Source organism: Muscardinus avellanarius (assembly GCF_963383645.1).
Source record: "Muscardinus avellanarius genome assembly, chromosome: 13".
Taxonomy (NCBI): domain Eukaryota; kingdom Metazoa; phylum Chordata; class Mammalia; order Rodentia; family Gliridae; genus Muscardinus; species Muscardinus avellanarius.
This window is the reverse complement of record NC_137799.1, coordinates 34,370,741-34,397,916: the sequence shown is the minus strand read 5'-3', so window position 1 is coordinate 34,397,916 and position 27,176 is coordinate 34,370,741. Positions and strand designations below refer to the sequence as shown.

Here is a 27,176-nt window from a genome sequence, read left to right as displayed (position 1 = left end):
TAGGTGAGAAAATGCTTTGGAAAAATATTAAGGTTCTGTCAACTATAAGATTTAATTGAGCTGGGCATGATGGCGCACGCTTGTAATCAGCATTAGGGAGGCTGAGACCTGGAGGATCGCGGTTCGTGGACAGCTTCAGCTACTTAGGCCCTCTGTAATTCAGTGAGACCTGGTTTCAAAATAAAGAATAAAAAATAGGGCAGGGGCTGTAGCTTGGAGGTCAAATGCCCCTGGGTTCCATCCCCAGGCCCGCACAAAAAAAAAAAAAAAAAAAAAAAAAAAAGATTTAATTGCCACCGGGTGTGGTGGCTTATGCTTGTAATCCCAGCATTCGGGAGGCTGAGACTGGAGGATCGCAGTTCATGGACAGCCTCAGCTACTTAGCGAGGCCCTTCGCAACTCAGGGAGACCATGTTTCAAAAATAAAAAGACTAAAAAAAATAGGGCTGGAGGTGTAGCTCGGAGGTACAGTGGCCCTGGGTTCCATCCCCACTATTGCAATTTAATTGCCACCGAAAGGAAGTAAAGTACAGGTTGCATGAGAACCTATTTACCATGTTGGCATCTTTTCCCTTTTCCTCTTCTGTCAGTCTTTCTTTTTACCTTCTATTCTTATTTGTTGCTGTCTCATCTTATTAGACTGAAGGACTTGACTCACTTAGAGATACAGGGTAAGGCAGGGTTAGAATTGGACTAGAAAGTAGAACCTCAAACTCAGAGTATGGATATCTTTGCTTTTCAGGTGCTGTTTTAGTTGTGATTTTATTGTTTAAAAAAAGAAGCAAAGGGGAGTAGGTTAAATCCAAAATTTTTTGTATATTCTCTATGATTAAATTATGATCTGGCATCCAAATGTTTCTCACAAGATAGTTCCTGACTCAGTATTTGAGATGAGACAGAGAAGGAACTAGAATTTCTTTGTTCACTCATGATCTAGTTAAAATATACCTGCCATTTTGGATTTGGGGCAGGGGGTGGGAGAAAAGGGATCAGCGGCCAAGAATAAAAGCATAGGAGAGTTATTATTTCCAGTAGAACGTCAGATGAGTTTCTGTATGACCTAAGGTTATTTCTTCCGTATCAGCCAATATTCCATTTGAAAAGAGAAGTCCCATTTCCTCCTCCAGTTTATGATATTGTAATGAGAATCAAAATTAGAAGAGAGTTTGCACATGAAACCTCTTTGGAGACTATTTAATATCATGGTTTTTTTTTTTCATTAAAAGAAGTAGAGAGTTTATGGAGGAAGGGTAGAAGGGTGTGCTGTTGTCCAGCCAGACAGGTTATTCATGATCGAAAGGGACTTTGCATCCAGTCACAGAGTGCTAAGGGGGTTCCTCTTGGGCATTTTCACAATAGCTGCCTTCTTGCAAGCTCACTTAGGTACTTTTGGCTGCCTTCAGATCCGTGCTGCCTGTTGGCTGGAGACATTAGTTCTTTGTCAGGGGTGCCTTTCTATAGGGCTCCTTGCAGCACGGAAGCTGGCTTCATTCAGAATGAGATAAGTCAGTGATAATCAGACTTTCCCCCCCTATGGGTAATGTGTCATTTCTTCCTGGCTGCTTCAAGATTTTCTCTTTGTGTGTTTAGTAGTTTGATTGTAAAGTGCTTGTGTGGTTTTCTTTTTGTGTGTGTGAAAATGGGAGTTGAACCTAGGGGCATTCTACCTCCAAGCTACACCCCTAGCCCTATTGCTATTCTTTATTTTGAAACAAGGTCTCACTAAATTGCAGAGAGCCTCATTAAGTAGCTGAGGCTGGCTGCGAACCTGCGATCCTCCTGTCCCAGCCTTATTATTTCTTAAAATATTTGTTTTCCATTTTATCTTTTTTCTTTCCAGTACTAGGGATGGAATTCAGGTGCATTCTACCTTCAAGCTACACCTCCAGCCCTATTTTTTATTCTTTTTTTTGAAACAGGGTTTCACTAAGTTGCAGAAGGCCTCACTAAGTAGCTGAGGCTGTCTGTGAACCACGATCCTCAGATCTCAGCCTCCTGAATGCTGGGATTACAAGCCTGCGGCCACCATGACTGGCCATTCTATCTTCTTATCTGGGCCTTGAGTGGAATGTTAGACCTTTGGATTTTGTTTCAAGGTCCCCTGAGGCTCTGTTCTTTTTTCCCAGGATTTTTCCTCCTTTCTCTTTTCCATAAGCAGATAATTTTGTGGATCTGTCTTAGCTTCAGTAACCATTTCTTCTGTTATTTCTATACAGTGAAAATTTTTTTTTTGGAGGTACTGGGGTTCCTGGAAGCCCTTCTACCTCCGGACTACATTCCCAGACCTATTTTTACATTTTTATTTGGAAACAGGGTCTCCTAAGCCAGCACACGTGGCTGGCTTCGAACCTGCACGATCCTCCTATCTCTGCCTCCCAAGCGCGGGGATTACAAGTGTGCGCCACCACGCCTGGCCTACAGTGAGATTTTGATTTCAGATTTTTAAATTCTAGAATCTATAATTTCTTTTAACTGAAATTTCCTTTTCATTCATTACATTTTCATTGGGCATAGATATTACTGTTTGCCGGCCCCTCCCTCCCTCCCTCCCTCCCTCCCTCCCTCCCTCCCTCCCTCCCTCCCTCCCTCCCTCCTTTCCTTCCTTCCACTGTAGATTGAACCCCTGCCTTGGAGCTATACCCCCAGCTAGGTTTTATTTCTTATTTGGAAACAGGATCTCCTTAGGTTGATGAGGCTCTCACTGCCTTGCTGAGGTTGTCCTTGGATCTACGATCTTCCTGTCTCAGCCTCCCAAGTGCTAAGATTACAGGTGTGCGCTACCACGCCTGGCTTACTGCTACTTTAATATGTTTTTCTGCTATGGTTATTATCAAGGACATCTTACATATAGTTTCTGTTGGTTTTTTTTTCCATTTGGGAATAGATTGTTTTCCTATGTTTTTGTGTTAGGCTACTTAAAAATTTATCCTATACAATGTGAATAATATGATTTACAGCATCTCTTAAGTTTCTTTGAAGAGTATTTGTTATTTACTTATTCATTCATTTATTGCAATGCTAGGTATTGAACCTAGGGCCTCATATATTGAACCTAGGGCCTCATACATGCTAGTCCATTGAGTAATGGACTACCATTACCATACATGCTCTACCATTGAGTAATGTTATTTTTTAAGTGATTAAGATGACTGGACTCTATCTGCAGAATCTGTCTTCACTGTGGTGGATAGCAATACAGATTATCACTTCATTTCTCTTGGTGTTAGTGAGTCTGCTCACGTGTGGTTCAGGGTCAGCTAGAAATTAGTACTGTATTTATACCCAGAAGTTGGAACTACCCACTTGCTCTTCTCTTCCTATGATTTCCCTCTCATATTCTAGTGATTTGGGTTGCCCTGGACTCTGTTTTCTGATTCATCAAACCAGAAGGATTTCAGGTTATGTGTTGGAGTTTTAGCGACTTCACATGGGTAAGACTGAGACTGTTCCCCTCTTTCAGTTGTCCTAAGTATCTGGCCAGTGGGACGCTCACAGTGCAGTTAACTAACTTACCAACAGCATCACATCAGACTGACTGTCTCCCCTTAGCTTCTTGATCATGGATTTTGTCAGTTCCTTTTAAATTTTATTCATCGGAAGAGCAACAAATATTTGCACTTGATTACTAGAGGAATTGAAAATACGCCATTTATTTATTGGCCATTTTTTGAATTAATATTTTACATTTTTGCCTCTCTTGAATGTTTTCCCTTTAGCTGATTTGTAAAGATGTATGTGTGTAGTATATGTGAATGTACGTGTATATACTTAACACAGTACAGTATTTGAATACTTAGATACTGCTTTCTATGCTGAGCACGCACTTTATATCCATGAAATCAGAAACTGATGAGAACCTAATGTTTTGATGCGTTTTTAGAGAGTAATATATGCTCATAGAAAATGACTTGAACAATATAAGAATATAGCAAAAAAGTCTTTCTTGCTCTCCTGATTCTTCTTAGAAGCAATATTTCCTATTTGTATTTTTTCTAGAAATATTCTGTTTAACATGTAGTTTTAATTTCCTTTTAATTATATAAGTTACTTAATAGTATTTACCTTAGAGAGTGAAAGGGATTTCAGTTTATGTAAATTGCAGAAAAAGGATTCTGGATTTTAAATAAATAGTAGTTATTTTCTGCAGTTTTTTTCTTTAAAATTTATTTTTAATTGACAAGTAAGAATGACATATGTTTAATTTTCATTTTGTTATATTGTTTGACGTAAAGAAATTTGAGATTTTCATTATTTATCTTCCTGTTTTTGTCTTTATGTTTCTACTTTTCTTCATTCTTTGAAAAATATTTCCTTGAAACTTATTTTCTTTGCAATACTAGAGATTAACTCCAGGGGGTGCTCTACCACCGAGCTACAGTCTCAACTTTATTTTCTTTTAAACAGGGTCTTGTTAAGTTGCCAAGGCTTGCCTTGAATTTGCCATCCTCCTGCTTCAACCTTACAAGTAGCTGGGGTTTTATAGACTGAAACTCTTTAGATTATAAGGAAGTAGCTTTTTTTTTTTTTTTTTGGCAGTTTGGGGATTGAACCCAGGGGCATTCTATCTCCAAGCTACACCTCCAGCCCTATTTTTTATTCTTTTATTTTGAAACAGGGTCTCACTAAATTGCAGAGGGTCTCACTAAGTAGCTAAGGTTGGCTATGAACCTGCCATCCTCCTGTCTCAGCCTCCCAACAAGCATGTACCACCATGCCCAGCAGAAAGAGCCTTTTTAAGAAACTTGATTGGTTAGAAGAACCTTCCAGGATGTGTCAGGATCCTTTGCATTCTTAGCTTGTAGCAGAACAGGAAAGGGAAATATAAATTAGAAGTAGAAATTTGAGGTGGTTTTTTCGACACTTACTTTATGCAAGGTCTTGTGTGAGATGCTGGGAACATAAAGATGTTTAAAGACAGGTTTCTTGCCTTATTGGGGAAAACTGCCCAAGGGCTTACTTCTTAGTTTGATCTTCCTGCTGAAGAAGCCTTCCTTCAACCACAATTTCTTTCCGTAAGCTTAGAAATCTGTTCAAGTTAGATTTAGGTTATTGCCAGCTTAAAAACAATGAATTAATTTGCACATTAAGCAGTTCTTTCTGCTGGATACTTTAGCAGTGTCTTTCATCTATTTAAAAATTATGGTTTAGCGTGCTTTTAGGGCTAATACAAACTTTTTGGTGTATGATGTAAATATATTTTAACAGGTAATAATAATAAGACTACATAAAAGTCTAAAATCTTTTCAATCTACTAATAAGAGCTATTATCTTGCTGTTATCTTGCCACAGATATAAACAAAGCCATGCTTATTAAGTTTGTACAAACAGAAGTGATCATACTATGTCTTTCCCTTAAAACTTAGTGCCTATGACCTTTTCTCTGTTTTTTTTTTCCCTTTGTTCTGTATGTAGTTCTCTGAATTATGTGGTTTCCTGAACTTATCAGTGTCTGCTGTAGCTGGGGGCCAGGTCCTCTTATTGGACTTTTGTATTAGAGTTTTCCAGAGATATAGAACCAACACACACACACACACACTATCTCTCTCTCTCTCTCTCTCTCTCTCTCTCTCTCTCTCTCTCTCTCTCTTATAAGGAATTTTCTCATTTGATTATGGGGGCTGACATGTTCCACAGTCTGTCATCTGGATTTTAGGAGCACAGGAAATCTAGAGGTGTAAGCCCCTGCCTGAGACCAAAGGCCTGAGTTCTAACCCACAGTAACTACTCAGTAAATGCTTGAATGGATGTGGTTCCAGAGTTGTACCCTGCTGCATCTTTCTAAACTACATAAAATAGCTGGCAGTATCATCATGCTCTTTTAGCTAAAGAGAAGTTATAGGAGCGATGTTTTCCCATCCAAAGGTGGCAACACAGAGGAGAGGACCTTGGGTTAGAGAGTTCCCATACCAATGCATACGTGAGCAATTCCATGTTGTTAATAATTGTCCTGAGCCCTTCGTTTGCACATAAGTATGGTGAAAGACTTCTAGGAGAACCTCTGGAAACTGAGAATGACCAGGGAACAGCAGGTCTGCCGCTTCTGTCTCAGACTCACTCCTAGGCCTGTACTTGTGACATTAACTTTCAAGGACGTTACGTTTCCTGCTCACTGTCACCAGGTGCCATATGGTGAGACCCTGCTGGATAGCTTGAGTGTTTAGTGGTCATAAACATCACTTATGAGGAAATGTGGCTCTTCTACCTGTTAGCTGTGACCTGGGCAAACACTTAAGACTTGGAAATGATGATAGCAGTCGCAAAAATAGCTAATGTTTATTGAGAATTTACCATGGCTAGGTATAAATGCTACTGGCAGATTTCTCTTATTTAATCCTCAGGACAACTTTGTTCAGTAGGGACTATTATAATTATCATTCTACAGCTGGGGAAAATGGTGCTAGTGCCAGCTTATAGTCAACAGGGATCGTAGGCCCAGGATTTGGACTCCAGCATTTTTGACTTCAGAGCCCTATAGCTAAGCATCAAACCATGTGCTTCACATGGTGGTTAGGATATTTAAGTTAGGACATTTAAAGTTGTAGCCCGCTGGGCGTGGTGGCGCACGCTTGTAATCCCCACGCTTGGGAGGCTGAGACAGGAGGATCGCATGGGTTCAAAGCCAGCCTCGGCTACTTAGTGAGGCTTTCGGCAACTTAGCAAGACCCTGTTTCCAAATAAAATATTAAAAAAAGAAGGTCTGGGAGTATAGCCTGAAGGTAGAAAGCCTCTGGGTTCCACCCCTAGTACCACAAAATAAATAAATAAATAAAGAAAGAAAGAAAGAAAGAAAGAAAGGAAGAGAAAGAAAGAAAGAAAGTTGTAGCCTACTGCTTATCAGATAGGGACTATTTAATAAATGTTAAGATTCTTAGCTGTATTAGACTTAATGCTTTTTAAGCATTTTTATTTTTAATTTTTATTGTTTGGTGGTACTGGGGTTCCTGGAAGCCCTTCTACCTCTGGGTTACACTCCCAGACCCATTTTTTATATCTTTGTTTGGAAACAGGGTCTCCTAAGCCAGCACACGCGGCTGGCTTCGAACCTGCGCGATCCTCCTGTCTCCGCCTCCCAAGCGCGGGGATTACAAGCCTGTGCCACCACGCCCGGCTAAGCATTTTTAATAATCAGTAATTTGTATTTCATTTTTACTATCCTTAAATAAAATTCAGAAATGTAACCCACAAAAGCACATAATAAAGAAATGAAGATAATGCATGATTATAATATAAAAGAAAATAAGGTAATTTATAATAATATAAATATTTCAGAATGTTGCTGGGCATGATCACCCTAGAAGACCGTACGGCAGGGATACTTATATCTGCTTAAAATGAATGTTTGGATTTAAAAAATCCAAAGCAATTTCATATCAGATGTATAAGAAGTAGAGATATGGTGAATGTTAGACTAAAAAATAAGGTTTAACAGACCAGACTTGTATCTGGTAAGTCTTACTATATTGTCTACATGCGTGGTGAGTCAGACATTCAGACACTGTTTGGCACTTCTAAATCTTGGTTGTTTGGAACTGTCCTTCCCTTTGGTCTACATCTCCTATCCTTAGAAACCACCTGCTCATTGGTAACAATGCTTTTGTTCTTGTGACAACCCAAAATGCAAGGGGACCCTCCCCTTGAGGATAATGTTGGCATCATTATTAAAAGTGCCACATTTGCAAGTCATTTGGCATTTGTTGCAGGAAGACAGTTGGGTTGGAAAGTTCACAGAGTTAGCACTTGACATCTTGGAGCTTAGGGGTTTCCTTTGCTAGTTATATCTTATATAAAGTGGCATACTGACTCATGCAGGCATCATAGTAGTAGTAAAATTTAAGGAGAAAAGATAAAGGAGTCAGGTTCATGAAAAATCATAGGAACAGAAGCTTTCTTAAAGTAAAATTTTAGACTTTTTTTTTTAGTGTGTGCATGTGTGGTGTGGTACTAAAGATTTAACCCAGGTACTCTACCTCTGGACTATACCTCTATCTCCCTCCTTTTATTTCTCGTTTTGAGACAGGGTTTTCTAAGTTGCCTAGGCTGGCCTTGAGCTTGTGATTCTCCTATTTGGAATTACTGGTGTGCACCACTGCATCTTACTTAAAATTTTAGTTTTAATAAAAGAATTTTGCTGATATTGAATGTATAACAAAATCAAGTTGGTTTATAAAATATTTTATTAGTAAGAAGTTGTTCTTATCAGAGCTTAACCTGTGGTAGCACATCATACTTATGCTTCATAATGTAAATATGACTGTTCTTTTTATAAGTAGAGAAATTATAAATCTTGTTGATTGCATAAAAATTAAAAAATGCAGAAAATCATAGACACATAATGTGAAAAAGATTTTTGATAATTTCTTCTAAAATTTCTTTTACACATTCATTTCTTTTGAATTATAATATATATGTAATTTATTTTATACTTTTAATTCTGTATTCAGTTTCAAGGACTAGATAATATTTCTAAAAAGTGGCACAGAATTCCCAGAAGTTACATATGTTTTTCACCTAACATTGTACTAGCCTTTTCTGTCATACAATATATATATATATATATATATTTATTTATGGTACTGAGGAACCCAGGGGCATTCTGCCTTTAAGCTATACTTTAGCCCAATTTTTAATTTTGAAATAGGGTCTTACTAAGTTTCGGAGGGCCTCACTAAGAGCTGAGGCTGGTGGTGAACTTGTGATCCTCCTGTCTCAGCCTTCCAAGTACTGGGATTACAAGTGTGTTCCACCATGCCCAGTCACATAATATTATTTGAAAAGTTAATTCTGTCTGGTGTGGTGGCGCACACTTGTAATCCCTGCGCTTGGGAGGCGGAGACAGGAGGATCGTGCAGGTTTGAATTGAAGCCAGCCTTGCTGGTTTAAGAGACCCTGTTTCCAAATAAAAAAAATATAAAATAGGTCTGGGAGTGTAGCCCGGAGGTAGAAGGGTTTCCAGGAACCCCAGTATCACCACCAAAAAAAAAAAAAAAAGTTAATTCTTAATGACTGAAATATTAATTCCTTGGACAAATATAACATGTTTTAATTAAGCATTGCCTAATTGGATATTGAGATTATATAGTAAAAATTAAGAAACTATAATAGACATTTGTCTGCAATATTTCTTCAGATTCTTAAATGTGTAATTCTAGATCAAAAACTTCATTTCTGTTTTAAGACTTTTTTTTTTGGTGGTGGTGGTACTGGGGTTCCTGAAAGCCCTTCTACCTCCGGGCTGCACTCCCAGACCCATTTTATATTTTTATTTGGAAACAGGGCCTCTTAAGCCAGTGAGGCTGGCTTGGAACCTGTGCAATCTTCCTGTCTCTGCCTCCCAAGGGCGGGGATTACAAGCGTGCGCCACCATGCCCAGCCCATTTTAAGACTCTTGAAACATACTGATAAATGATTTTTTCCAAAAGTTGAACCAGTTCAGATGACTTCAACTAGTGTATTGGGATGCCCACCTAAGTGAAAGATGTTTAATTTTTTTAAGTTAAAAATATCTCATTTTTAGTGTACCACTCTGATCACAAGTACTATCAATCTTTTTTCTGTACGTTCACTGGTCATTTGTAATTTTTCTGTAAATAGTCTATGTCTTTGGTCTGTTTTTATTAATCTGTGCTATCTCTTTTTTGGCAATGATAACTTGTATCCAGTGTCATTTCTCAAACCTCTCACTTTTTTCTTCTTCATCTTTCTTCTTTCTAGTCATCCTCCCAGGCCTAGTTCATAGTGCATTTCTCTGAGTAGGTTTTCCTTGAATACTCTAGCTTACAATACTATATATTAGGTATTATAATTATTGTAGATTTTATTAATTTGGAACATGATTTACCTTTGCAATGTTTTCCCCCCCTTATTACTAGCAAGAGCATAAGGTCTCTGAGAATATAAGAAATATAAATTCATTTTATATTTCTTTGTGCCTTGAGACTTGCTTACTAGAGGGATTGAATAAGTGAATTTTGGTAATACTAAAATGACATTATGTATGTATTACTCTTCACAAACAGTGTCAAAATTTTCTCATCTCAGTGGGTTTTCTAGCAAATAAATGAAAGAGTGTAAGGATTTTCAGTCTGATTTTATGGATAGAGGGTATTTTCATTATCAGTGTGAAAAAACTTAAGAAGAAGTGAAAGTTTTTTTTTTTTTAAAGCCAAGTAAAAGAAGAAACTCTTCAGTAGTAGAAGAATGTCACAATACTATGATACTGCATTCATGAATGTCAAGTAAACTATTAATATTCATGCCTGGATCTGAGAGTTTATTTTTGTTTCTTTTGCAGTGCCATACAAATTACATTCCCGTCTGTGGATCAAATGGGGACACTTATCAAAATGAATGCTTTCTCAGAAGGGCTGCTTGTAAGCACCAGAAAGAGATAACAGTAGTAGCAAGAGGACCGTGCTACTCCGGTATGTATGGTATTCTTCTGAATAGATGTTAGAGATCACAGATTGGTGGGTTGGGGGCGGTTGTACGGGGATTTGGAGAGTTCTGTTTTTACCTTTTAGCCTTTAGTGCTTTCATTATTAGGTTTAATGCTTTTGTGTATGTGTCTGTGTGTGAGGCCTTTGCATGTCCTGTACCCTATGGTTTGAACTTTAGACGTAAGATTTGGAGTGGGGAGTGACATGAAGGGCATCGTGTCTATTTACTTATTTTTGGAGAGGTTAGGAGTCTTTGTAAAATGCCCTAAGTAGTGTTTTGGGTTGTATCTCTTTCTAATCTCTTCTCTCTTTGCCACCCATTGTCACTTGTATTTACTGTCCTTGTATTTGATGTTTGTATTTACTTTCTTTTTTTCTTCTTAAATTGGTAGTATTTGATTTGGGGAGGCATTAATGTTAATTTCTCTCTAGTGTTAGTATTTGAGGGTAGGGATAGAGGTAGGTATTATAGATAGAAAAATTGTGTAGAGGCGGGTGTGGTGGCACATGCCTGTAATCCCAGTACTTGGGAAGCTGAGACAGGAGGAGCTTAGGTTCGAGGACAGCCTCAGCAAATAGTGAGACTCTCATCAACCTAATGAGACTCTGTTTCTAAATAAAAATAAAATAGGCTGGGGATATAGCTCAGAGGTAGAATGCCCCTAGATTCTCTCCCGAATGTCTCTATTCCCCAAATAAAGGTTCCCCAAATTACCTTCATGCTCAATAATTTGCTAGAAGGGCTAACATAATTCACTGAAAGCCATTATACTCATTTTTTTTAAACTGATGTATAAATCAGGTAAAGGACATCATGCTAAAATCAGTTGCTAGAAGGGCTAACAGATTTCGCTGAAAGCCATTATACTCATGTTTTTTTTAAAACTGATTTATAAATCAGGTAAAGGACATCATGCTAAAATTAGTTAAAGGAAGAGACACACAAGACAGACCCTAGGGGGATCCAGATATGGAAATTCTGGCTGTCCTCTCCCTTTGGAGTCATGGGCAGTATTTTTTTTTTTTTTTTTTTTTTTTTGGTGGTACTGGGATGGAACCCTTCTACCTCCGGGCTACATTCCCAGACCTATTTTATATTTTATTTGGAAACAGGGTTTCTTAAGCCAGTGAGGCTGGCTTCAAACCTGCACGATCCTCCTGTCTCCGCCTCTTAAGCGCGGGGATTACAAGTGTGTGCCACCACGCCCGGCTCATGGACAGTATTAATTCCTTTTGGCCACATCGTGTGAAATTACAAATGGAATGTTTCCACCAAGAAGGCTTGCCTGAGCATCAGTGTTCAGTGTTTTTTATTGGGATTGTATTCCACAGGCATGATTGGTTGATTGATTATTCATAAGTGTTATCTCAGACTCTAGGTCTGCTAACACTCTTTGTCCCAAAGCCCCTACCCAAGATTATTTGATATGGCTGACCCCATCCTAAGTTCTGATGTAGCATCTCCCTCATGAGCTGAGAATGTGTCTTATTTATCATTTTATTCCTAGCATTTCTTATGGTCCTTAATATATATACCTAGTCACTGGAAGAAGAGTTTTACTAAGAAAGTTTGGTCATTAAAAACAATGTTAAGTTGAATTCCTTTCCTATATATTTTTCCTGTTGCTTTACCTATCTCTTCCTCCTTACTTAGAAAAGGTGTCATTTTATGGCTGATGAATAAATTTGAACACATCTGAAGACTTTCCATAAAAATCTTATGTTCATTTTACAATCAGTAGTGCATACAATATATATTTTTCTAATTCCTCCTGTTTCTACCCTATCTTGGAATTTGATTATTGTCTGAAGGAGCTTGAAGGGAAAGGAACAGTATTGTTCTGGGTATTGTCTTCAACTCCAGAGAACTCTTGGAAGAATGGAATAGATTCTCCAGGATCAGGGTATCCTATCCCCAGAACGTGCTGGTTTTCACTTACCACCTGTCTTAGTCATTCTCCCTGCTATAATATAAAAGATTGACCATGTAACTTAGAGGAAGGAAGATTTATTTGCTCATAGTTTCCCTTGGAGATTTTGGAGTTCAGTCCATGTGAGGGTGAGGACTACTCATCTCAGGGCATGAGAAGCAGAAGGAGGGAGAGCAGAAGGCTTTGCTGCTTATATCATGGAGGAAGCAAGAGAGAGAAAAAGCAAGGGGAGGAGGGACCACATATAGTCCCTGATGCTGCACCCCCAGGACCCACCCTCTCAGCTGCACTTTTCCAGCCCAGGCTCCCATCCAGGTAAACCCATTACATGCCAACCCGAGCTTATTACATCAGCTCTCAGGGGCCACTCTACCTCATCTTGACACCATCCTTACTCTATACCATAGTATTTCCCCCTTTTTAAACATGTTTTGTTCTATATGTTGGTTCTTTTTGCGTTGCAAAATAAAGTTTTACATTAATTATATTTTTGGATAGCTCTATACCATAGTATTTCCCCCTTTTTAAACATGTTTTGTTCTATATGTTGGTTCTTTTTGCGTTGCAAAATAAAGTTTTACATTAATTATATTTTTGGATAGCTCCTTTCTGAGATTCCCTCTGATTAGGTTCTCAGAAGTTAGTTTTATCAGCACTATGAAAACCAGCACTCGAAGGTTCTTTCTTTCTCAATCGTTTGGGTTTCCCTCTACTCCCCACTTCTGGTTTTCTGGTTTTATCTACATATTAAGAGGTATGGAATAATACTCAAAGCTTTTTTTTTCTACCATTTTAATAAAAATAGCTTATTCATTCTCAAGCTTTAAAAAAATTAGCCAGGCGTGGTGGCGCACGCTTGTAATCCCCACGCTTGGGAGGCAGAGACAGGAGGATCGCGCAGGTTCGAAGCCAGCCGCGCGCGCTGGCTTAGGAGACCCTGTTTCCAAATAAAAATGTAAAAATAGGTCTGGGAGTGTAGTCCGGAGATAGAAGGGCTTCCAGGAACCCCAGTACCACCAAAAAAAAAAAAAAAAAAAAAAAAAAAAATTAAAAAATTTCTTTTACCTTTTAAGTGAGTAAATTAAAATTTAGATTTAGTTATTTATAATATTTACTGGCCCTGACTCTGTGCAGAGTACCTGGATATTTCCTGAATGGCTTAAAAAGATGTATGCGATGCAGAAGACTATGTATCTTAAGTCATTTATATTTTGAGAGAGGCATAGAATAGCTTAAGAATACACTGTTAGTGGGGCACGGCGGGACATACCTGTAATCCCAGTATTTGGGAGGCTGAGACAGGGAGATTTCAGGTGTAAGAAAAGACTCTGAAACATAGCAAGAAATAAGAATACGAGAAAAGGGCTATTGTAATGGATATTACACAATTTTATATTTGATAACAAATTTTACTATTTGAGAAGATGAAATTTCCAGGGAAAAAATGTTTACATTCATTGTTTTTCTTCTCAGATAATGGCTCTGGATCTGGAGAAGGAGGTAAGTTTCAAATACTTTTTGAAGGGCATTTGTTTTCTTTTGTTTTTAAATAGTTTTGTAACATATTTTACGTAGCAGATAATTCATTCATTTAAAGTGTAAAACATAGTAACTCTTAGAATACTCACAACTGCACATTCATCACCACAGTCGACTTCAGAACATTTCATTAGTTCAGAAAGAAGCCACTTGCTCGTCATCCATCACCCTGACCCATCTCCCCTGACTCTGTGGTCCCTCTTGGCCCCAGGCATTCATTCTCTATTTCATGCATTTTTCCCTGAGGTTTGTTGTCACACTAAGGGGAAAATGCTGTAGCTTCTGTTAAATTGGGGTTGCACAATATGATCTACCCTTAAGATCATCCACACAAGTGGTTTTTGCTTGGATCAGAGTATTTTTAAATTTTTTCCTAATCTTTGCTTCCCAGTTTTTTTTTTTTAAACAAAATGAATTTTTTAAGGAGTAGAATAAAAAAACTCCAAAGTGAATTGTGCATAGAAAAGGGAAAACTTGAAGACTAGCCCTAGGGGAATTTAGAGTTTAATTTAAACTTTTGTAAATTTTCCTGTGTTTTAAATTTTAGCAGTAGCAACAATAGAGTTTAAATGGTCAGAATTGAGAATGACTAAACTATTTCATAGTCTAGTGATGCTGTAATTCTTTATACTGTACGCAAAAAAAAAAAAATGTTTGAGGTACTGTGAGAATACTCTAAAAGAACACTTACACTGGGAAAATTCATGCCAAATATAAACTATAGCTATGATCCTTTCAACACCATATGAAACCTTGTTCCAGGTTACTCCTTACTCTGTGTTTTATAGATTCCTAAAATTTTAGAGTTGGAAGAGACTTTGAAGGTCATCTAGAGAAATAGACCGGTCAAGAAGAAGAAATTCAAGGATGGCAATTTTCAGCAAAAAGGAAAATGATTGAAGCTGTTGAACAATAGAATTTGATTTAAATGGACAAGTTCAAGCAGATGGCTTTATAACATATAAAGGACCAGATCATGAATTCTCTGAGAGCTAGAAAGGATTTTAAGAGATCATGTGGTCTAGTCCCTATGGTCATATTTTCAGTGAGGAACTCATTGTTTCTTTGTTAAAGAAGTGAGAGTTTATTGTAAGATTTGCTAATATAATATAGTACTGGATATCTTACCTTAATGATGTAGGTTGACCATCTGTTTTGTTTTCTGGTATTGGGGAGTGAACCCAAGGGCATTCTACCTCTGCATTATACTATTTTAATTTTTTATTTTAAGACTGTGTCTTCCTAAATTGCTGAGGCTGGTAATGAGCCTGCAATCCTCCTGTCTCAGCCTCCCAAGTATTGAGATTACAAGTGGGCACCACCGTACCAGGCCGGTCTACCATCTTTTTAGGCAAGTATGAGTTAGAAAGGCTAGTGATCTACTCGTATTAGTATACTAACATTGCTGAGCTCATGGTGGTGCTGATATTTGTAGATCACATGATGTTTCTGAGGCCTCAGAATTACTTAGGATTATGATCTATGAAATGTTTTGGGGAATATTTTTAAGAGGACACTAAAAATTGAAAGATTGAAAATATTTTGTATTTATTATGATAGATCTGTTGTATCCCCCCCCCCTCCCCATGATACTGGGAATTGAACCCAGAGCCTTGAGAATGTTAGGCAAGTACTCTACCACTTAGCTACCCTGACCCCTTTTTTAAGTTTCATTTTGAGGCAAGGTCTCACTAAATTGTCTAGGCTGGCATCAAACTTGGCATCCTCCTGCCTCAGCCTCCTGAGTAGCTGGGAATACAGATGGGTACCACCACATCCAACTTTCTTTTAAAGCCTTCTTTACTGATTGGCACCCTCTGACTAATATTCTTTCCTAAACTAAATTGGGAAAGTGCTTTACGTGAATTGACATACTTAACTTGGCCTCAGAACTGATTCCCTTCACGGTTTGAGATTATTAGAATTAGGGATTTGTATAGGAAATCTTTAATTTTGACGTGTGAACTGACTTAGGGGCAAGTGCTTTTCAGTGTGTGTGTGTGTGTGTGTGTGTGTGTGTGTGTGTGTGTGTGTGTGTGTGTTGGGTCATAAGGGACCCACACACTTCTGCATCTGGGTATTTTTGTCTATGCTAAGTGTCCAAGTAGATAAAGGGAGAAAGTCCTTTATAAAGAGATTTCTTTCCTTTTAAAATTTGTAGAAACTATTTCTTTAACTCTGGAATTAGTGTTTATATAGTTAGAAAGACAAGTGTAAAGCTAATATGAAGAAAAGATGAAAATTATGTTAGTTGGTGTTCCCGGAGGTTTATTTCAAAAGGAGGGTAATCACAGAACTGAATTTATTGTTAGTTTTTTTGGGTGTGGTGCTGGGGATGCCAGTATTAAACATTCTTTTTTCTTTTCCTCTCTCTCTCTTATTCAATGTTATATGGTAATTCTTTTAAAAGCAATTCATTATCAAACCTTCCTTTCTTTGCCAGCAATTATATTTGCATTACAGAATATGTTATATGCATTATTGACAACATTTTTGGACTCTAGCATTGATGGATTTTGGAAATGACTGTTAGGTAACATTTTTCATAGAAATAGGGTAATTGCTTGGGAAAACAAGAAGCATATTTGGAAAGAATCCCCAACTTTTGGTTGAAAGTCTGATTTCTCTTTTGTTTTTAAACAGAAGAGGAAGGATCTGGGGCAGAAGCTCACAGAAAACACTCCAAGTGTGGACCCTGCAAGTATAAAGCTGAGTGCGATGAAGATGCAGAAAATGTTGGGTGAGTTGAGTGAGGTAAAAGGACAAACTTACTCATAGGTTAGTCCTCAGCATCACCAGATTGTGCAAAGGAATCTGTACCAGGTTCTGTGTATATTTTGTGTGTGCTTTCAATATATATACACACATTTTTTTGTTTGTTTAAAGCTAGTCTAATTGACTTTTCTTTATGTTGATACAATACTTTAATAAGTTTGTTATATTTTAGAATGAGAATTCATTTATAGTTTTTGTTTTACCTATGGCTTTTTTATTGATAGTTTTATGCAAAGTACTGATTATATTTATTAAAACTATTATTTGGAATTGTATTTATTAAAGCTATTATTTTGAATTGTCCAGTTACATTTTCAGTTATTATCTGTAATAAACAGCTTTTCTTTTTCTTACTTTTCAGTTTAAAAATAAAGCTTACCTCCTAGTTTTTCTTTTTCTTTTATTTTTCACTCCATTTTTAGTATTTATGATACAATATCATCTATTTTTATTTATTTCAGTGTATTAAAAAAAAGCCCAAAAGTGCTATAAAATTGTAGACATATTAAAAATATTTTATAGAATTAAAAGTTATTTCTAGAACTCTTGGTTGTACAGGCTGATATTTTGTTTTTCTCCTGTCCAGCCTTCACTGAGGTGAGTTTGGTGGCTAAAAGCACTGTCCAATTTCCCATTCACTCCCTGTAAGAAGTGGTGGTCTTTGGTAGGATAGTAATAATGTAGACATTTATCAACATAGTCCTGTTTGATATTTTCCATTCATTAGTTCTCTTACTCCCATTTTTATCTTTTAATTTTCCTGTGGTGCTTGCTTTTTACATGTTTGATTTTAAAACGTTAATGCTGACTGCAGAGATGGATGACACCAATGTCTCTTCACCTTCTCAGTTCCCTCTTAGTGCGTATTTCAAAATACTTTTAGAGATTTGTCCTGTCCTCTTAACGTATACATATTTTCAGTCTCATCTTTATTCAGCTGTTAAATGCCTTTCACAGAACAGCAGTAATTAGATCTAATTAGCATTGATGCCCAAAGTGAGTATTATAAATCAGGATCACTCCATTCCAAGTACTTAGGGTAAAACATCAGCTATTTATTTGGATGGCATTTGGTAAATTAGTTTACTTGCTATATAGTTCAAAGTAGGTGAAAACTGGCAAAAGATCAGCAAGTTCAATGAAAAGTAAATTCAACAGAACCTGAATTTACTGTTTTTATACACTGGTCACTTGGACTGACCTGTGTCGTCCATTTCAGTCAGTGTGGTTTGATTTGGGAGAGTATGTTTTCCAAAGCAGAAAACTGACCTGTAAAACAAAAGATGATTGGCCAGGCATGGTGGCACTTGCTTTTAGTTCCGGTATTTAGGAGGCGGGGACAGGAGGATTGTGGGTTTGTGGCCAGCCTCAGCTACTTAATGAGACTGTTTCAAAATAAAAGAATAAAAGAGAGCTAGAGGTATAGCTCAGGGGTAGAATGCACCTGTGTTCAAATGATGAAACACTGTGTGTGTGTGTGTGAGAGAGAGAGAGAGAGAGAGAGAGAGAGAGAGAGAGAGTGTGTGTGTGTGTGTGTGTGTGTGTGTGTGTGTGTGTGTTGGTGCTTAGTTATTTTCCATATTTTTTCTTAGGACTGCTTTATAATAGTGTTCAGAGTATACCCAACTATTGGTGATTGATTGGCTAGCTCTGTTGGTTTGCTTAAATTCCTTTGATAGAACGTCTTTCTAGCTCTATTTATATATTTCTCTTGCTATCTTCATGCTAAATAGACTGAGCTAGAAGATCAGGCATGGTGGTGAATGCCTGTAATCCCAGCACTTGGGAGGCTGAGACAGGAGGATTGCAGGTTCGAAGCCAGCCTCAGCTATTTGGTGAGACTCTCATCAATCTAACTAGACCCTGGTTTCGAAATAAAAAATAAAACAGGGCTGGGGCTATAATGTAGAGGTAGAATGTCCCTGGGTTCAATCTCTAGCACCACCAAAAAAATAAAAAATAACAATAGCTAGAGGTTTTTTGTTTAGGAGTAAAATAGATTCCGTTTAGTTGCAGAGTTGGCTCCAACTCTGACATCTATATGATAAAATATACATCTTTATGTGAATAAACGCCTCATAAGATGCATCCTATTTCCATTCAGAGCAGCTCTGTTGTATGTACTAATTTTATGTGTGTCACTTTATTTTAGAGTTTGCAGCCAGCATTCCTGCACATATCGGCTCTAAGCATAATGAAGTGGAAACATACCAGGGAAGGGCTCACTGATAGTTAGGAACATATAGCATCATACCAGCAGGCTAAGGAGAATGTAGACTGTATAAGCAGCCAAGACCATGCAATAATAGGAAACACTGAGGAAGTAATTGATACCTTTACAGAGAAAACAAGAGATGAAGTTAAAATGGTTTAGCCCACTGTGGAAAGAGACAAAAGGAAATTTTAGAAACATTTAGCCTTTTAGTCTATAAAACATTTACTACTGAGCCGGGTGTGGTGGCGCACGCTTGTAATCCACACGCTTGGGAGGAGGAGACAGAAGGATCACGCAGGTTTGAAGGCAGCCTCACTGGCTTAAGAGACCCTGTTTCCAAATAAAAATATAAAAAATAGGTGTCTGGGAGTGTAGCCCGGAGGTAGAAGGGTTTCTAGGAACCCCAGTACTACCCAAAAAAAAAAAAAAATACTACTGATTACAGTTGTTTATTTATTTATTGTTTTTGGTGGTACTGGGGGTGGAACCCAGAGGCTTTCTACCTCCAGGCTATACTCCCAGACCTTTTTTATATATTATTTGGAAACAAGGTCTCACTAAGTTGCTGAGAGCCTCACTAAGTAGCTGAGGCTGGCTTCGAACCTGCGTGATCCTCCTGTCTCAGCCTCCCAAGCACGGGGATTACAAGCATGCGCCACCACGCCCGGCTTACAGTTGTTTTAATAATGTAAGTATAACTTAGTGGTTATTTAGGTTTTTTTTTTTAATTTATTTATTTTTATTGGTGCACTGTATTCATACATCATAGTAGGATACATACTTTTGTAGACATACATGCACACTTTTCCCAGTCAGTCCCCACCCAATCCCCACCCCATTCTCTCCCTATCCCTCCCTCCCATGCTTGGCTTAGTAGTTGACATCTAGTATTATGGCAATTTATCTAAAATTAAAAATGATAATCTCACATAACAGTTTCATTTGTCTGATACCAAGCTTTTGATGACTTAAAGATAACATTTCAATATTTCTTTTTGCTTTCTTTCTTACGAGAGAATATTTTTTTTCTATTTTTTAGGTGAAACTATCATATATTTATATATTTATTTTTCAGAAAAAAATCTATCCTAATATGGAATATGGACTCTAGGTACCCAAAACGATCTTGAAAAAGAACAAAGCTAGGAGATATATATTTTCTGATTTCAAACCATATAAAGCTACAATAATTGAAACAGTGTAGTACTATTCTAAAGGCAGATATATAAACCATGGAAGTTAAATAAAAGCCTAGAGCTAAATTCTTCCCTATATTGTCAAGTTATTGTTGACAAGGTTTCCACGAACATTTGGTGGTGGAAATATTAATCTTTTAACTAAATATTGTTAAAAATAATAATTACATGGAAAAGAATAAAATTGGACCCTTACCTAATCCCATATACAAATATTAACTCAAAATAGATAATAGACCTAAATATAAATCTTAAGACTATAAACTTTTAGGAGAAAATCTGGGTCATAAAACCTCACAACATTGAAATTGGCAGTGTTTTCTTGGTTATGATTTCAAAGGCACAGGCAACAGAGGAGTATACAAACTCCCTAAAAAAAAAAAATTGTATATCCAAAGACAATGTACACAGAGTTAACAGTTACTAATAGAATGGGATAAAATATTTCCAAATGCTATATCTGAAGGTGTATTAATATTCCAACTAGGAATCCTAAAAATTAACAACAATAAAGGCAAACAATACCCTTTAGAGATAGGTAAAAGACTAACATAAATAATGAATCTCCACAGATAACCAATCTTAGTTGTTTGTTGGATGGAAAATCTTGTTTCTCTAGTTCTGGAGTGTGTTACCTATTTCTTCTTTGTAGTTAATCTCTGAGTATTTTCTCTAGCACTGGTTTTGAAGACATAAATTCCTTCAGTTTCTGTTTGTCATGGAAGCTTCTTATTTCTCCTTCTAATTTGATAGAAAGTTTTGCTGGGTAGGAAATTTTTGGCTGGAAGTTGTTTTCTTTCAGAGTTTGGAATATGTTACTCCAAGCCCTTCTGGCTCTCATGACTTGGTTTGGGAAGTCTGGAGTGATTCTAATTGGTTTGTCTCTGAATGTCACTTGGCCCTTTGCTTTTGTTGCCTTTAAGATTCTCTGCTTGGCTTCCACATTGGTCATTTTGACAATTATGTGGCGTGGGGATCCTCTTCTCCGATCCTGTCTAAAGGGAGTTCTATAAGTTTCCTGGACCTGTGTATCGACCTCTTGCTCTATGTTTGGAAAATTTTCTGCTATTACTTCCTTGAAGAGATTGTTGATCCCTTTGGTTTCACTTTCTTTTCCCTCCTCTATTCCAATTATTCTTAGGTTAGCTCTCTTAAAATGGGCCCATATTTCTTCAATATCAGATTCCTGCTGTCGGATATTTTTTTCTAGATTAGAAACTATGCGTTCATTTTTGGATTGCTCATCTTCTAAGAGCGAGATTCTGTTCTCCATGTGTTCTAATTGGTTGTTTGTGCTTTGAATTGAGGCCTTTACTTCATTAATTGCATCCTTTATCTCTTTTTGGCTCTCTCTGAGTTCTTTTCGAAGCACCTCTATTATTTCTACAGTTATTTTCCTGATTTGATCTTCTAGAAATCTCTGATTTTCAGTTTTATCGGGTTCTGATGTTGTGGGGTTGTGGGCATTTATTGCTCCAGTATTATTCCTCTTTCCCATGATTTCGGATGTTTGTGCCTTCTCTGGGTTCTTCCCTTGGGTCACTATGACTTCACTTAAGGTGCTCTGGATCTCGAGTCAGTAGTATCTCAGACCCCACTACACCTTTACTAGGTTGTATCACAGAGTCTCCGACCCAGAGAGTCGATAGAGGCTGCTTTAGACTGTGGGGGGTGCCAGGTTGCATGTTCTCCTATGGTGTGATATCTCTGCCACCGCCCCTCCCCCACTGGGTCAAGTCCCAGGGAGTACAGTACTGGGATTTCTCCTCTGTGGCCCGCAATTTGACTCACTGTTCTTGAGTACGCAGATGTAGCTGTACTGAACTCGTTGAATTCTCTGCTGCTGCCGCCGGTGGCAATATGGCGCCGCTGCTACGCCCTCGGCTGTGGGGCTGGTGTTTTTCTTCTTGGTTTTGGTTTCCACTCTGAATCCCTGCAGTGTGTGCTGAGCTCGGCCACTGGGAACTTTTGATGCTCTCTGCACGGAGAAATCCCGCCTGGCTGTTCCGCAGTGGCTCACCTCGGCTTGCTGTAGCTGTCCCGTGAATTCGCCGGCAGTATGGCGCTGCTGCCGCCGCGTCTGCCGCGTCCTCGGGCGTGAGGCCGGTTATCTCCTCTGTGGCTCTGTTCTCAGTCCGCTTTCTCTCTGGAGCCTGGTGATTTTTTGTTTCACTGGTGATGGTGTTTTCTGGCTATGAAAGGCGTTGATTTTGTGTTAATGGAGGTTTGTTGTTAGCCGGGCTCTTAAGCCCCGCTTTTCTCGGTCGCCATCTTCCCGGAAGTCCCAGGTTTTTTAAATTTAACTTTTGAATGGTCCATGCTGCCAGGAAGGCTCTGTGAAGGTTACGCAGCTCCCTCATGGCAATTTCATTGTGTTTCTCATGGCTGGCACCAGGTGCACAGTAACGTTGCTGTCTAAGGGCAGTTTTGGCTGGCTTGCTAGACGATTTTAGGTATAGAGAATGGAGACATGCAGAAACATGAAAATAGTCATTAAGACTTAAGTTTTCATATAAAATCAATTTATTAAGATGTTATATATTTTTCTTATTAGAAGATACACTTTTGTTATTAAAGACATAAACTTTTAATTACTAATAAAACATTCATGTCATGACTTAATGATTGTAAACCCTGCCAGAATGAGAATATTAAGGATAGAGATAGGATCTCAATATTATCTTTGAGTTTAATCTTTTTATTTTATTTTATTTTTTATTTCTTTTTGGTGGTACTGGGGTTCCTGGAAGCCCTTCTACCTCCGGGCTACACTCCCAGACCTATTTTATTTTTGGAAACAGGGTCTCTTAAGCCAGTGAGGCTAGTGTGTGCCACCACGCCCGGCGTTGAAACAGGGTCTCTTAAGTCAGCGTGGCTGGCTTCAAAGCTGCGCAATCCTCCTGTATCTGCCTCCCACGCACGGGGATTACAAGCATGCGCCACCACGCCTGGCTCATCTCTTTATTTTTTATGTTTGGATCCTTGAGCTACTTTCTTCTAGTTCTTTGTAAAATATACAACAGGTCATGATGAACTCTAGTCACCTTACTGTGCCTAGATCACAAGCACAGGGAATGGGCATAGGAGGAGGTCACAGGCATAGGGTTGATTGGTACCAGGATGCCTGATGACTTTTTACAGCTGCCTTTCCTCTCCGTCCATCCAGCTGCCAGTACCAGCTGTGGCTTCTTAACTTACCTTATCTCCTAGTCACTCTGATGGATGCTTTTCATAGGCCCTCACTGTCATCTAAACCTAAGTGGCTATTTATTGATTTCCTTATCAGGAACTTTTACACCTTTTGACAGCACCTCGTGTAAGAAATACATTGACATTGTTTCCCAGCAGTCTTGTACCTATACACATAGTACTAATGCATGCTAAGTAGAACAGAGTTCTATAGAATGATGCCTCTATTAAATGTAATGCACTTTAGTATTTTTTTTTTAATGCTGGCAGTGAATCACTAAATTGACTTAATCTGCTTGTGATTGTGACCTGTGCTTTGTAAAAAAAAAAAAAAAGTACTGTAGATACCCTTTCTAGACTATAAGTATAGTAGATATATACATTATATTAGATTTGGGTATGAATATCCATTATGACTGTTTTATCTTTTCTCATTTTGAAATATCTTTCTGTCAGGAGAAATGCTATATAACCCATCTGGTTTCCAAAGAGCAGCTAAAATCTTTCTCTTGATTTAAAGCTCTTTTTTGTGTTTAATAGATAGTTTTAAAAAATTGGCATTTTGAGGGAAGAGATAAGTGGTACCATGTAAGTTAATTTTTTATTTTTAAGAAAAGTGCTATTTTTTTCATTTAGGCATTTTAGTGAAGAATGACTTAAATACATTACATACTTCCTTGCCTTCTTAAACAGAATGCAAAGAACATATTCTAACACATTCCTGACAAATTTTGTAAAGTGTGTTACATTTTTACATATTTTGTCCAGCTCTTGTTGGCAGTTCTTTCTGGTAGGTAGGCAAAGAAGTCTCGCCCTGACTTTACAGGTGACGGTGAGCTCAGGAGAGCCTGGGCGGCTTGCTGTTAAGCTTCAGAAGCAGGACGCAGGTCTTCTGAGAAGAGAAACAGCCGCTGTGCTGTGCACGTGTGTGACAGCAGGAGGTTCTTAGGGGCTGCTCACACTGCTTGTTTCACTATTGCACTTAAGGCTTTGTGTCTCTGCTTTGTGTTTTGAATTTTTCTGCTCCCTTGTCAGGCTATTTGCTGCTTCTGGATGCTGTCAGCGTGACTTGTAAGCCAGACTGTAAAGGCCCAAACTTTTAGTTTTCTTCACTGCTGCTTGAAACATGAAACGCTGTACTCTGTAACAACTGTGTCTAATGTAGCAGTAAGTTATGAAGGTAGAGAGTATATATTTTCATCTGAGGGAAGAGCATGAACTCTTTTGCATGTATTTTGATCAGACTCTTTTGCTTAGTGGTTATTTTCACTTAATTCAAGTGTTTTTGTTTCCGTGAGGCTCTCCTCTCCTGTCCTGAGGGGTTGCGTCTCCGGTGGTGGTGTGGGTGTTACGTGGATGTGTGACAGCTGTATTAATTACTATTTACATTTCAGATTTATACCTAGAGGTAGGTGGGTAAGGTTTCAAGAAATGTAACTCCCTCAGAGTGAGGTTTCAGTGTTCACAGACTATTGTGAAGTTCAGCAAATGGACTTTCAGCTTAAAGTTTGAAAACAGAGCCTCTCTTACAGCACTTTACATTTCTTAATCATACGTTGTTAGTAGCATACCCCCTACTCCTAAACAGGATCTTTAATCTGTCCAAGGCTGAAGTTATTGGTGCAAAATAACCATCAGCTCTTTCTCTGGACAGTGGGGCCACATAATCATAGGATCCCTTCATATAAGTATCTTTTTAAAGATACTAAATCCCTCCCCAGGAGTGATTTGAGGAGTCTGTAAATCATCAGGCATAAGGCCAATACAGGTTTTGAGTTTTAAAAATCCTCAAATTGTTCCTTTTCAACTTTGCAGTGTGTTCTATGGAAATGATCCCAGCTCTTCTGCCTCTTTGATATAATATTTTCTTTGGAGCTGCTGTTCCCTTCTCCCCTCCGCCCTCAGTGATCTAAATATTTCAGAGTTATTCAGAGAATTACACTGATAAGCAGTTTTTAGTCTACCTGCTGGACATCTTTGACATTTGTGGGTATCATTTTCTATTTTGACAGACTCCTGGACAGTATTACAGTGTGATGAATCTCTTCCTTAGAGGTGCAGTGAAATCTTTTCCCTTTTTAAAACAGAGTAACACTATATATTTATGTCCTTCAATAAATTCTCCTTTCAAGAGGCTTCTTATTCTTTTTTTTGGTATGAACCCAGGGGCATCTTAATTCTACCTCTGAGCTACACCCCCAGCCCTTTCTATGTTTTAATTTCAAAATTAAAATTTGTTAAATTGCTGAGTCTGGCTGTCTCAGCCTCCCAAGTATAGGCATGCACCACTACTAACAGCTAGAGCTTTGTGCATTTTTTTTTTTTTGGTACTGGGGAGTGAACTCAGAGGCATTCTACCTTCAAGCTATGCCCTATTTTTTTTTAATTTTAATTTTTAATTTTAATTTTGAAACAGTGTCTTGGTTTGTTAGTAAGAGTCTTAGCTATTTGCTAAGGCTGTCCTCGGACCTGCGAGTCTTCTGTTTCAGCCTCCTAAATACTGCGATTACAAGCACGTGTCACCACACCTGGTGAGCTTCATATACTTGAAAAAATAAATAAAACAATCAAAAGGCACCTTTCTGTCATACTCTGTTCTTGTTATGTTTCTTCCTAATCAGCGATGACAGTAATTGCTGTCTTTTAGTGGTGCCTTATTTTGGATATGTACAATGGTAGACTTTTAGAAGTATGTAGGTTTAGTAAATTCCTACTATGCAATTATAATGGAAATGTAATCTTATGTTGTCGTCCAGCTTTCATCCAAAGTATAATCTCGATGTTTCCAATGACAGGTTTCTGTGTCCAGAGTTAACTCTGTGGAGTTGTACGAACTTTCAAGAAAGGCTAATGCAGAACTCCGTATTTCCACAACCTCTTGCACTTTTCTTAATGCGCTGTTAGCTCTTTCACACTTCTGGACTCACTTTGCCCCGGAACTCCCAATGTCTGCTTTCTCATCCCTGTTTATTTACTTCTGCAACTCCTCCTCCTCCTTCTAGATGTAGTTGAAGCGTTACTTAGGTCAGACATCACCACTTTTTCTTGGAGGCCCACCTTATCCTCTTCTGTGGTCTCTGTGAGCTGATGACCATTTTCTTTGTTTCCCTTTGTCTTGGTTGTATAAGACTTATACTTGGTTGTCAGGCAGTATAAGCACTGCCTGGCTTATACTTGGGACCCCTGGGCAGGTTTAGGGCTCCCTCTGGGCAGGCACTTTGTCTCGCTGATTTCTGTATTGGGTGAACTTGCTATGAGGTCGAGTAGCTTTTGGTGGGTCTCTTTATAGGTCTTTGTTAAATTGGTGGCAATCAACAGTTGGGCTTTATTCACTTAGAGCTGCTTGGGAGGATTTAGTATGTGTGAAAAAGACTAGTATTGTATTGAACTTGTTACAGCCTTCATTAGACTTTTGTTAAATCTAAAGGGCTTCACATGAATTAGCTTAAGCCAATGTTTTCCTAACTGCTCAGTAAATTGTGTTAAGGAAAAAAAAAAAACACTTTATTTTAAGGTAGCATAAGAAAAAAGGAAGGGAAGGGAAAGGAGGAACATTTTTCAGTAATAATACCTTTTGGACATGCATTGTATTTGATATATTTCAGAGGGCTTTTTGTAAATCTTACTTGATTTTGTCACATCAGTGTTATGAGGTATTATCCTTATTTTAAAGACTTAAGAGTTGTGATTTGCTAAAACCATAAAGCTAAATCATAAAAGTCATTTTATTTATTCATTTATTTATCTACGTATATATTTGTGCCTTTGAAATCCAGTATTAGAAATTCAAAAGCTTAGCCAGTCGTGGTGGCCCACGCTGGTACAGCACTTGGGAGGCCGAGACAGGAGGATCGCACAGGTTCGAAGCCAGTCTCAGCTACTTAGTGAGGCTCTC

At 38.1% G+C, this 27,176-nt stretch overlaps 1 protein-coding gene across 1 annotated transcript in view; it reads left to right on the top strand.

Annotated features, from left to right (window-relative positions):
* Positions 1-27,176, top strand: part of LOC308272145 (tomoregulin-1) — a gene marked incomplete at both ends in the record, with an annotated part of 102,844 nt that overhangs the window by 31,677 nt on the left and 43,991 nt on the right. Inside the window, 3 exons of the mRNA XM_080708920.1 lie at positions 10,292-10,421; positions 13,841-13,867; positions 16,550-16,646. Of these exons, the coding sequence (XP_080565046.1) occupies positions 10,292-10,421; positions 13,841-13,867; positions 16,550-16,646 (254 nt within the window). The remainder of the gene's footprint in view (positions 1-10,291; positions 10,422-13,840; positions 13,868-16,549; positions 16,647-27,176) is intronic.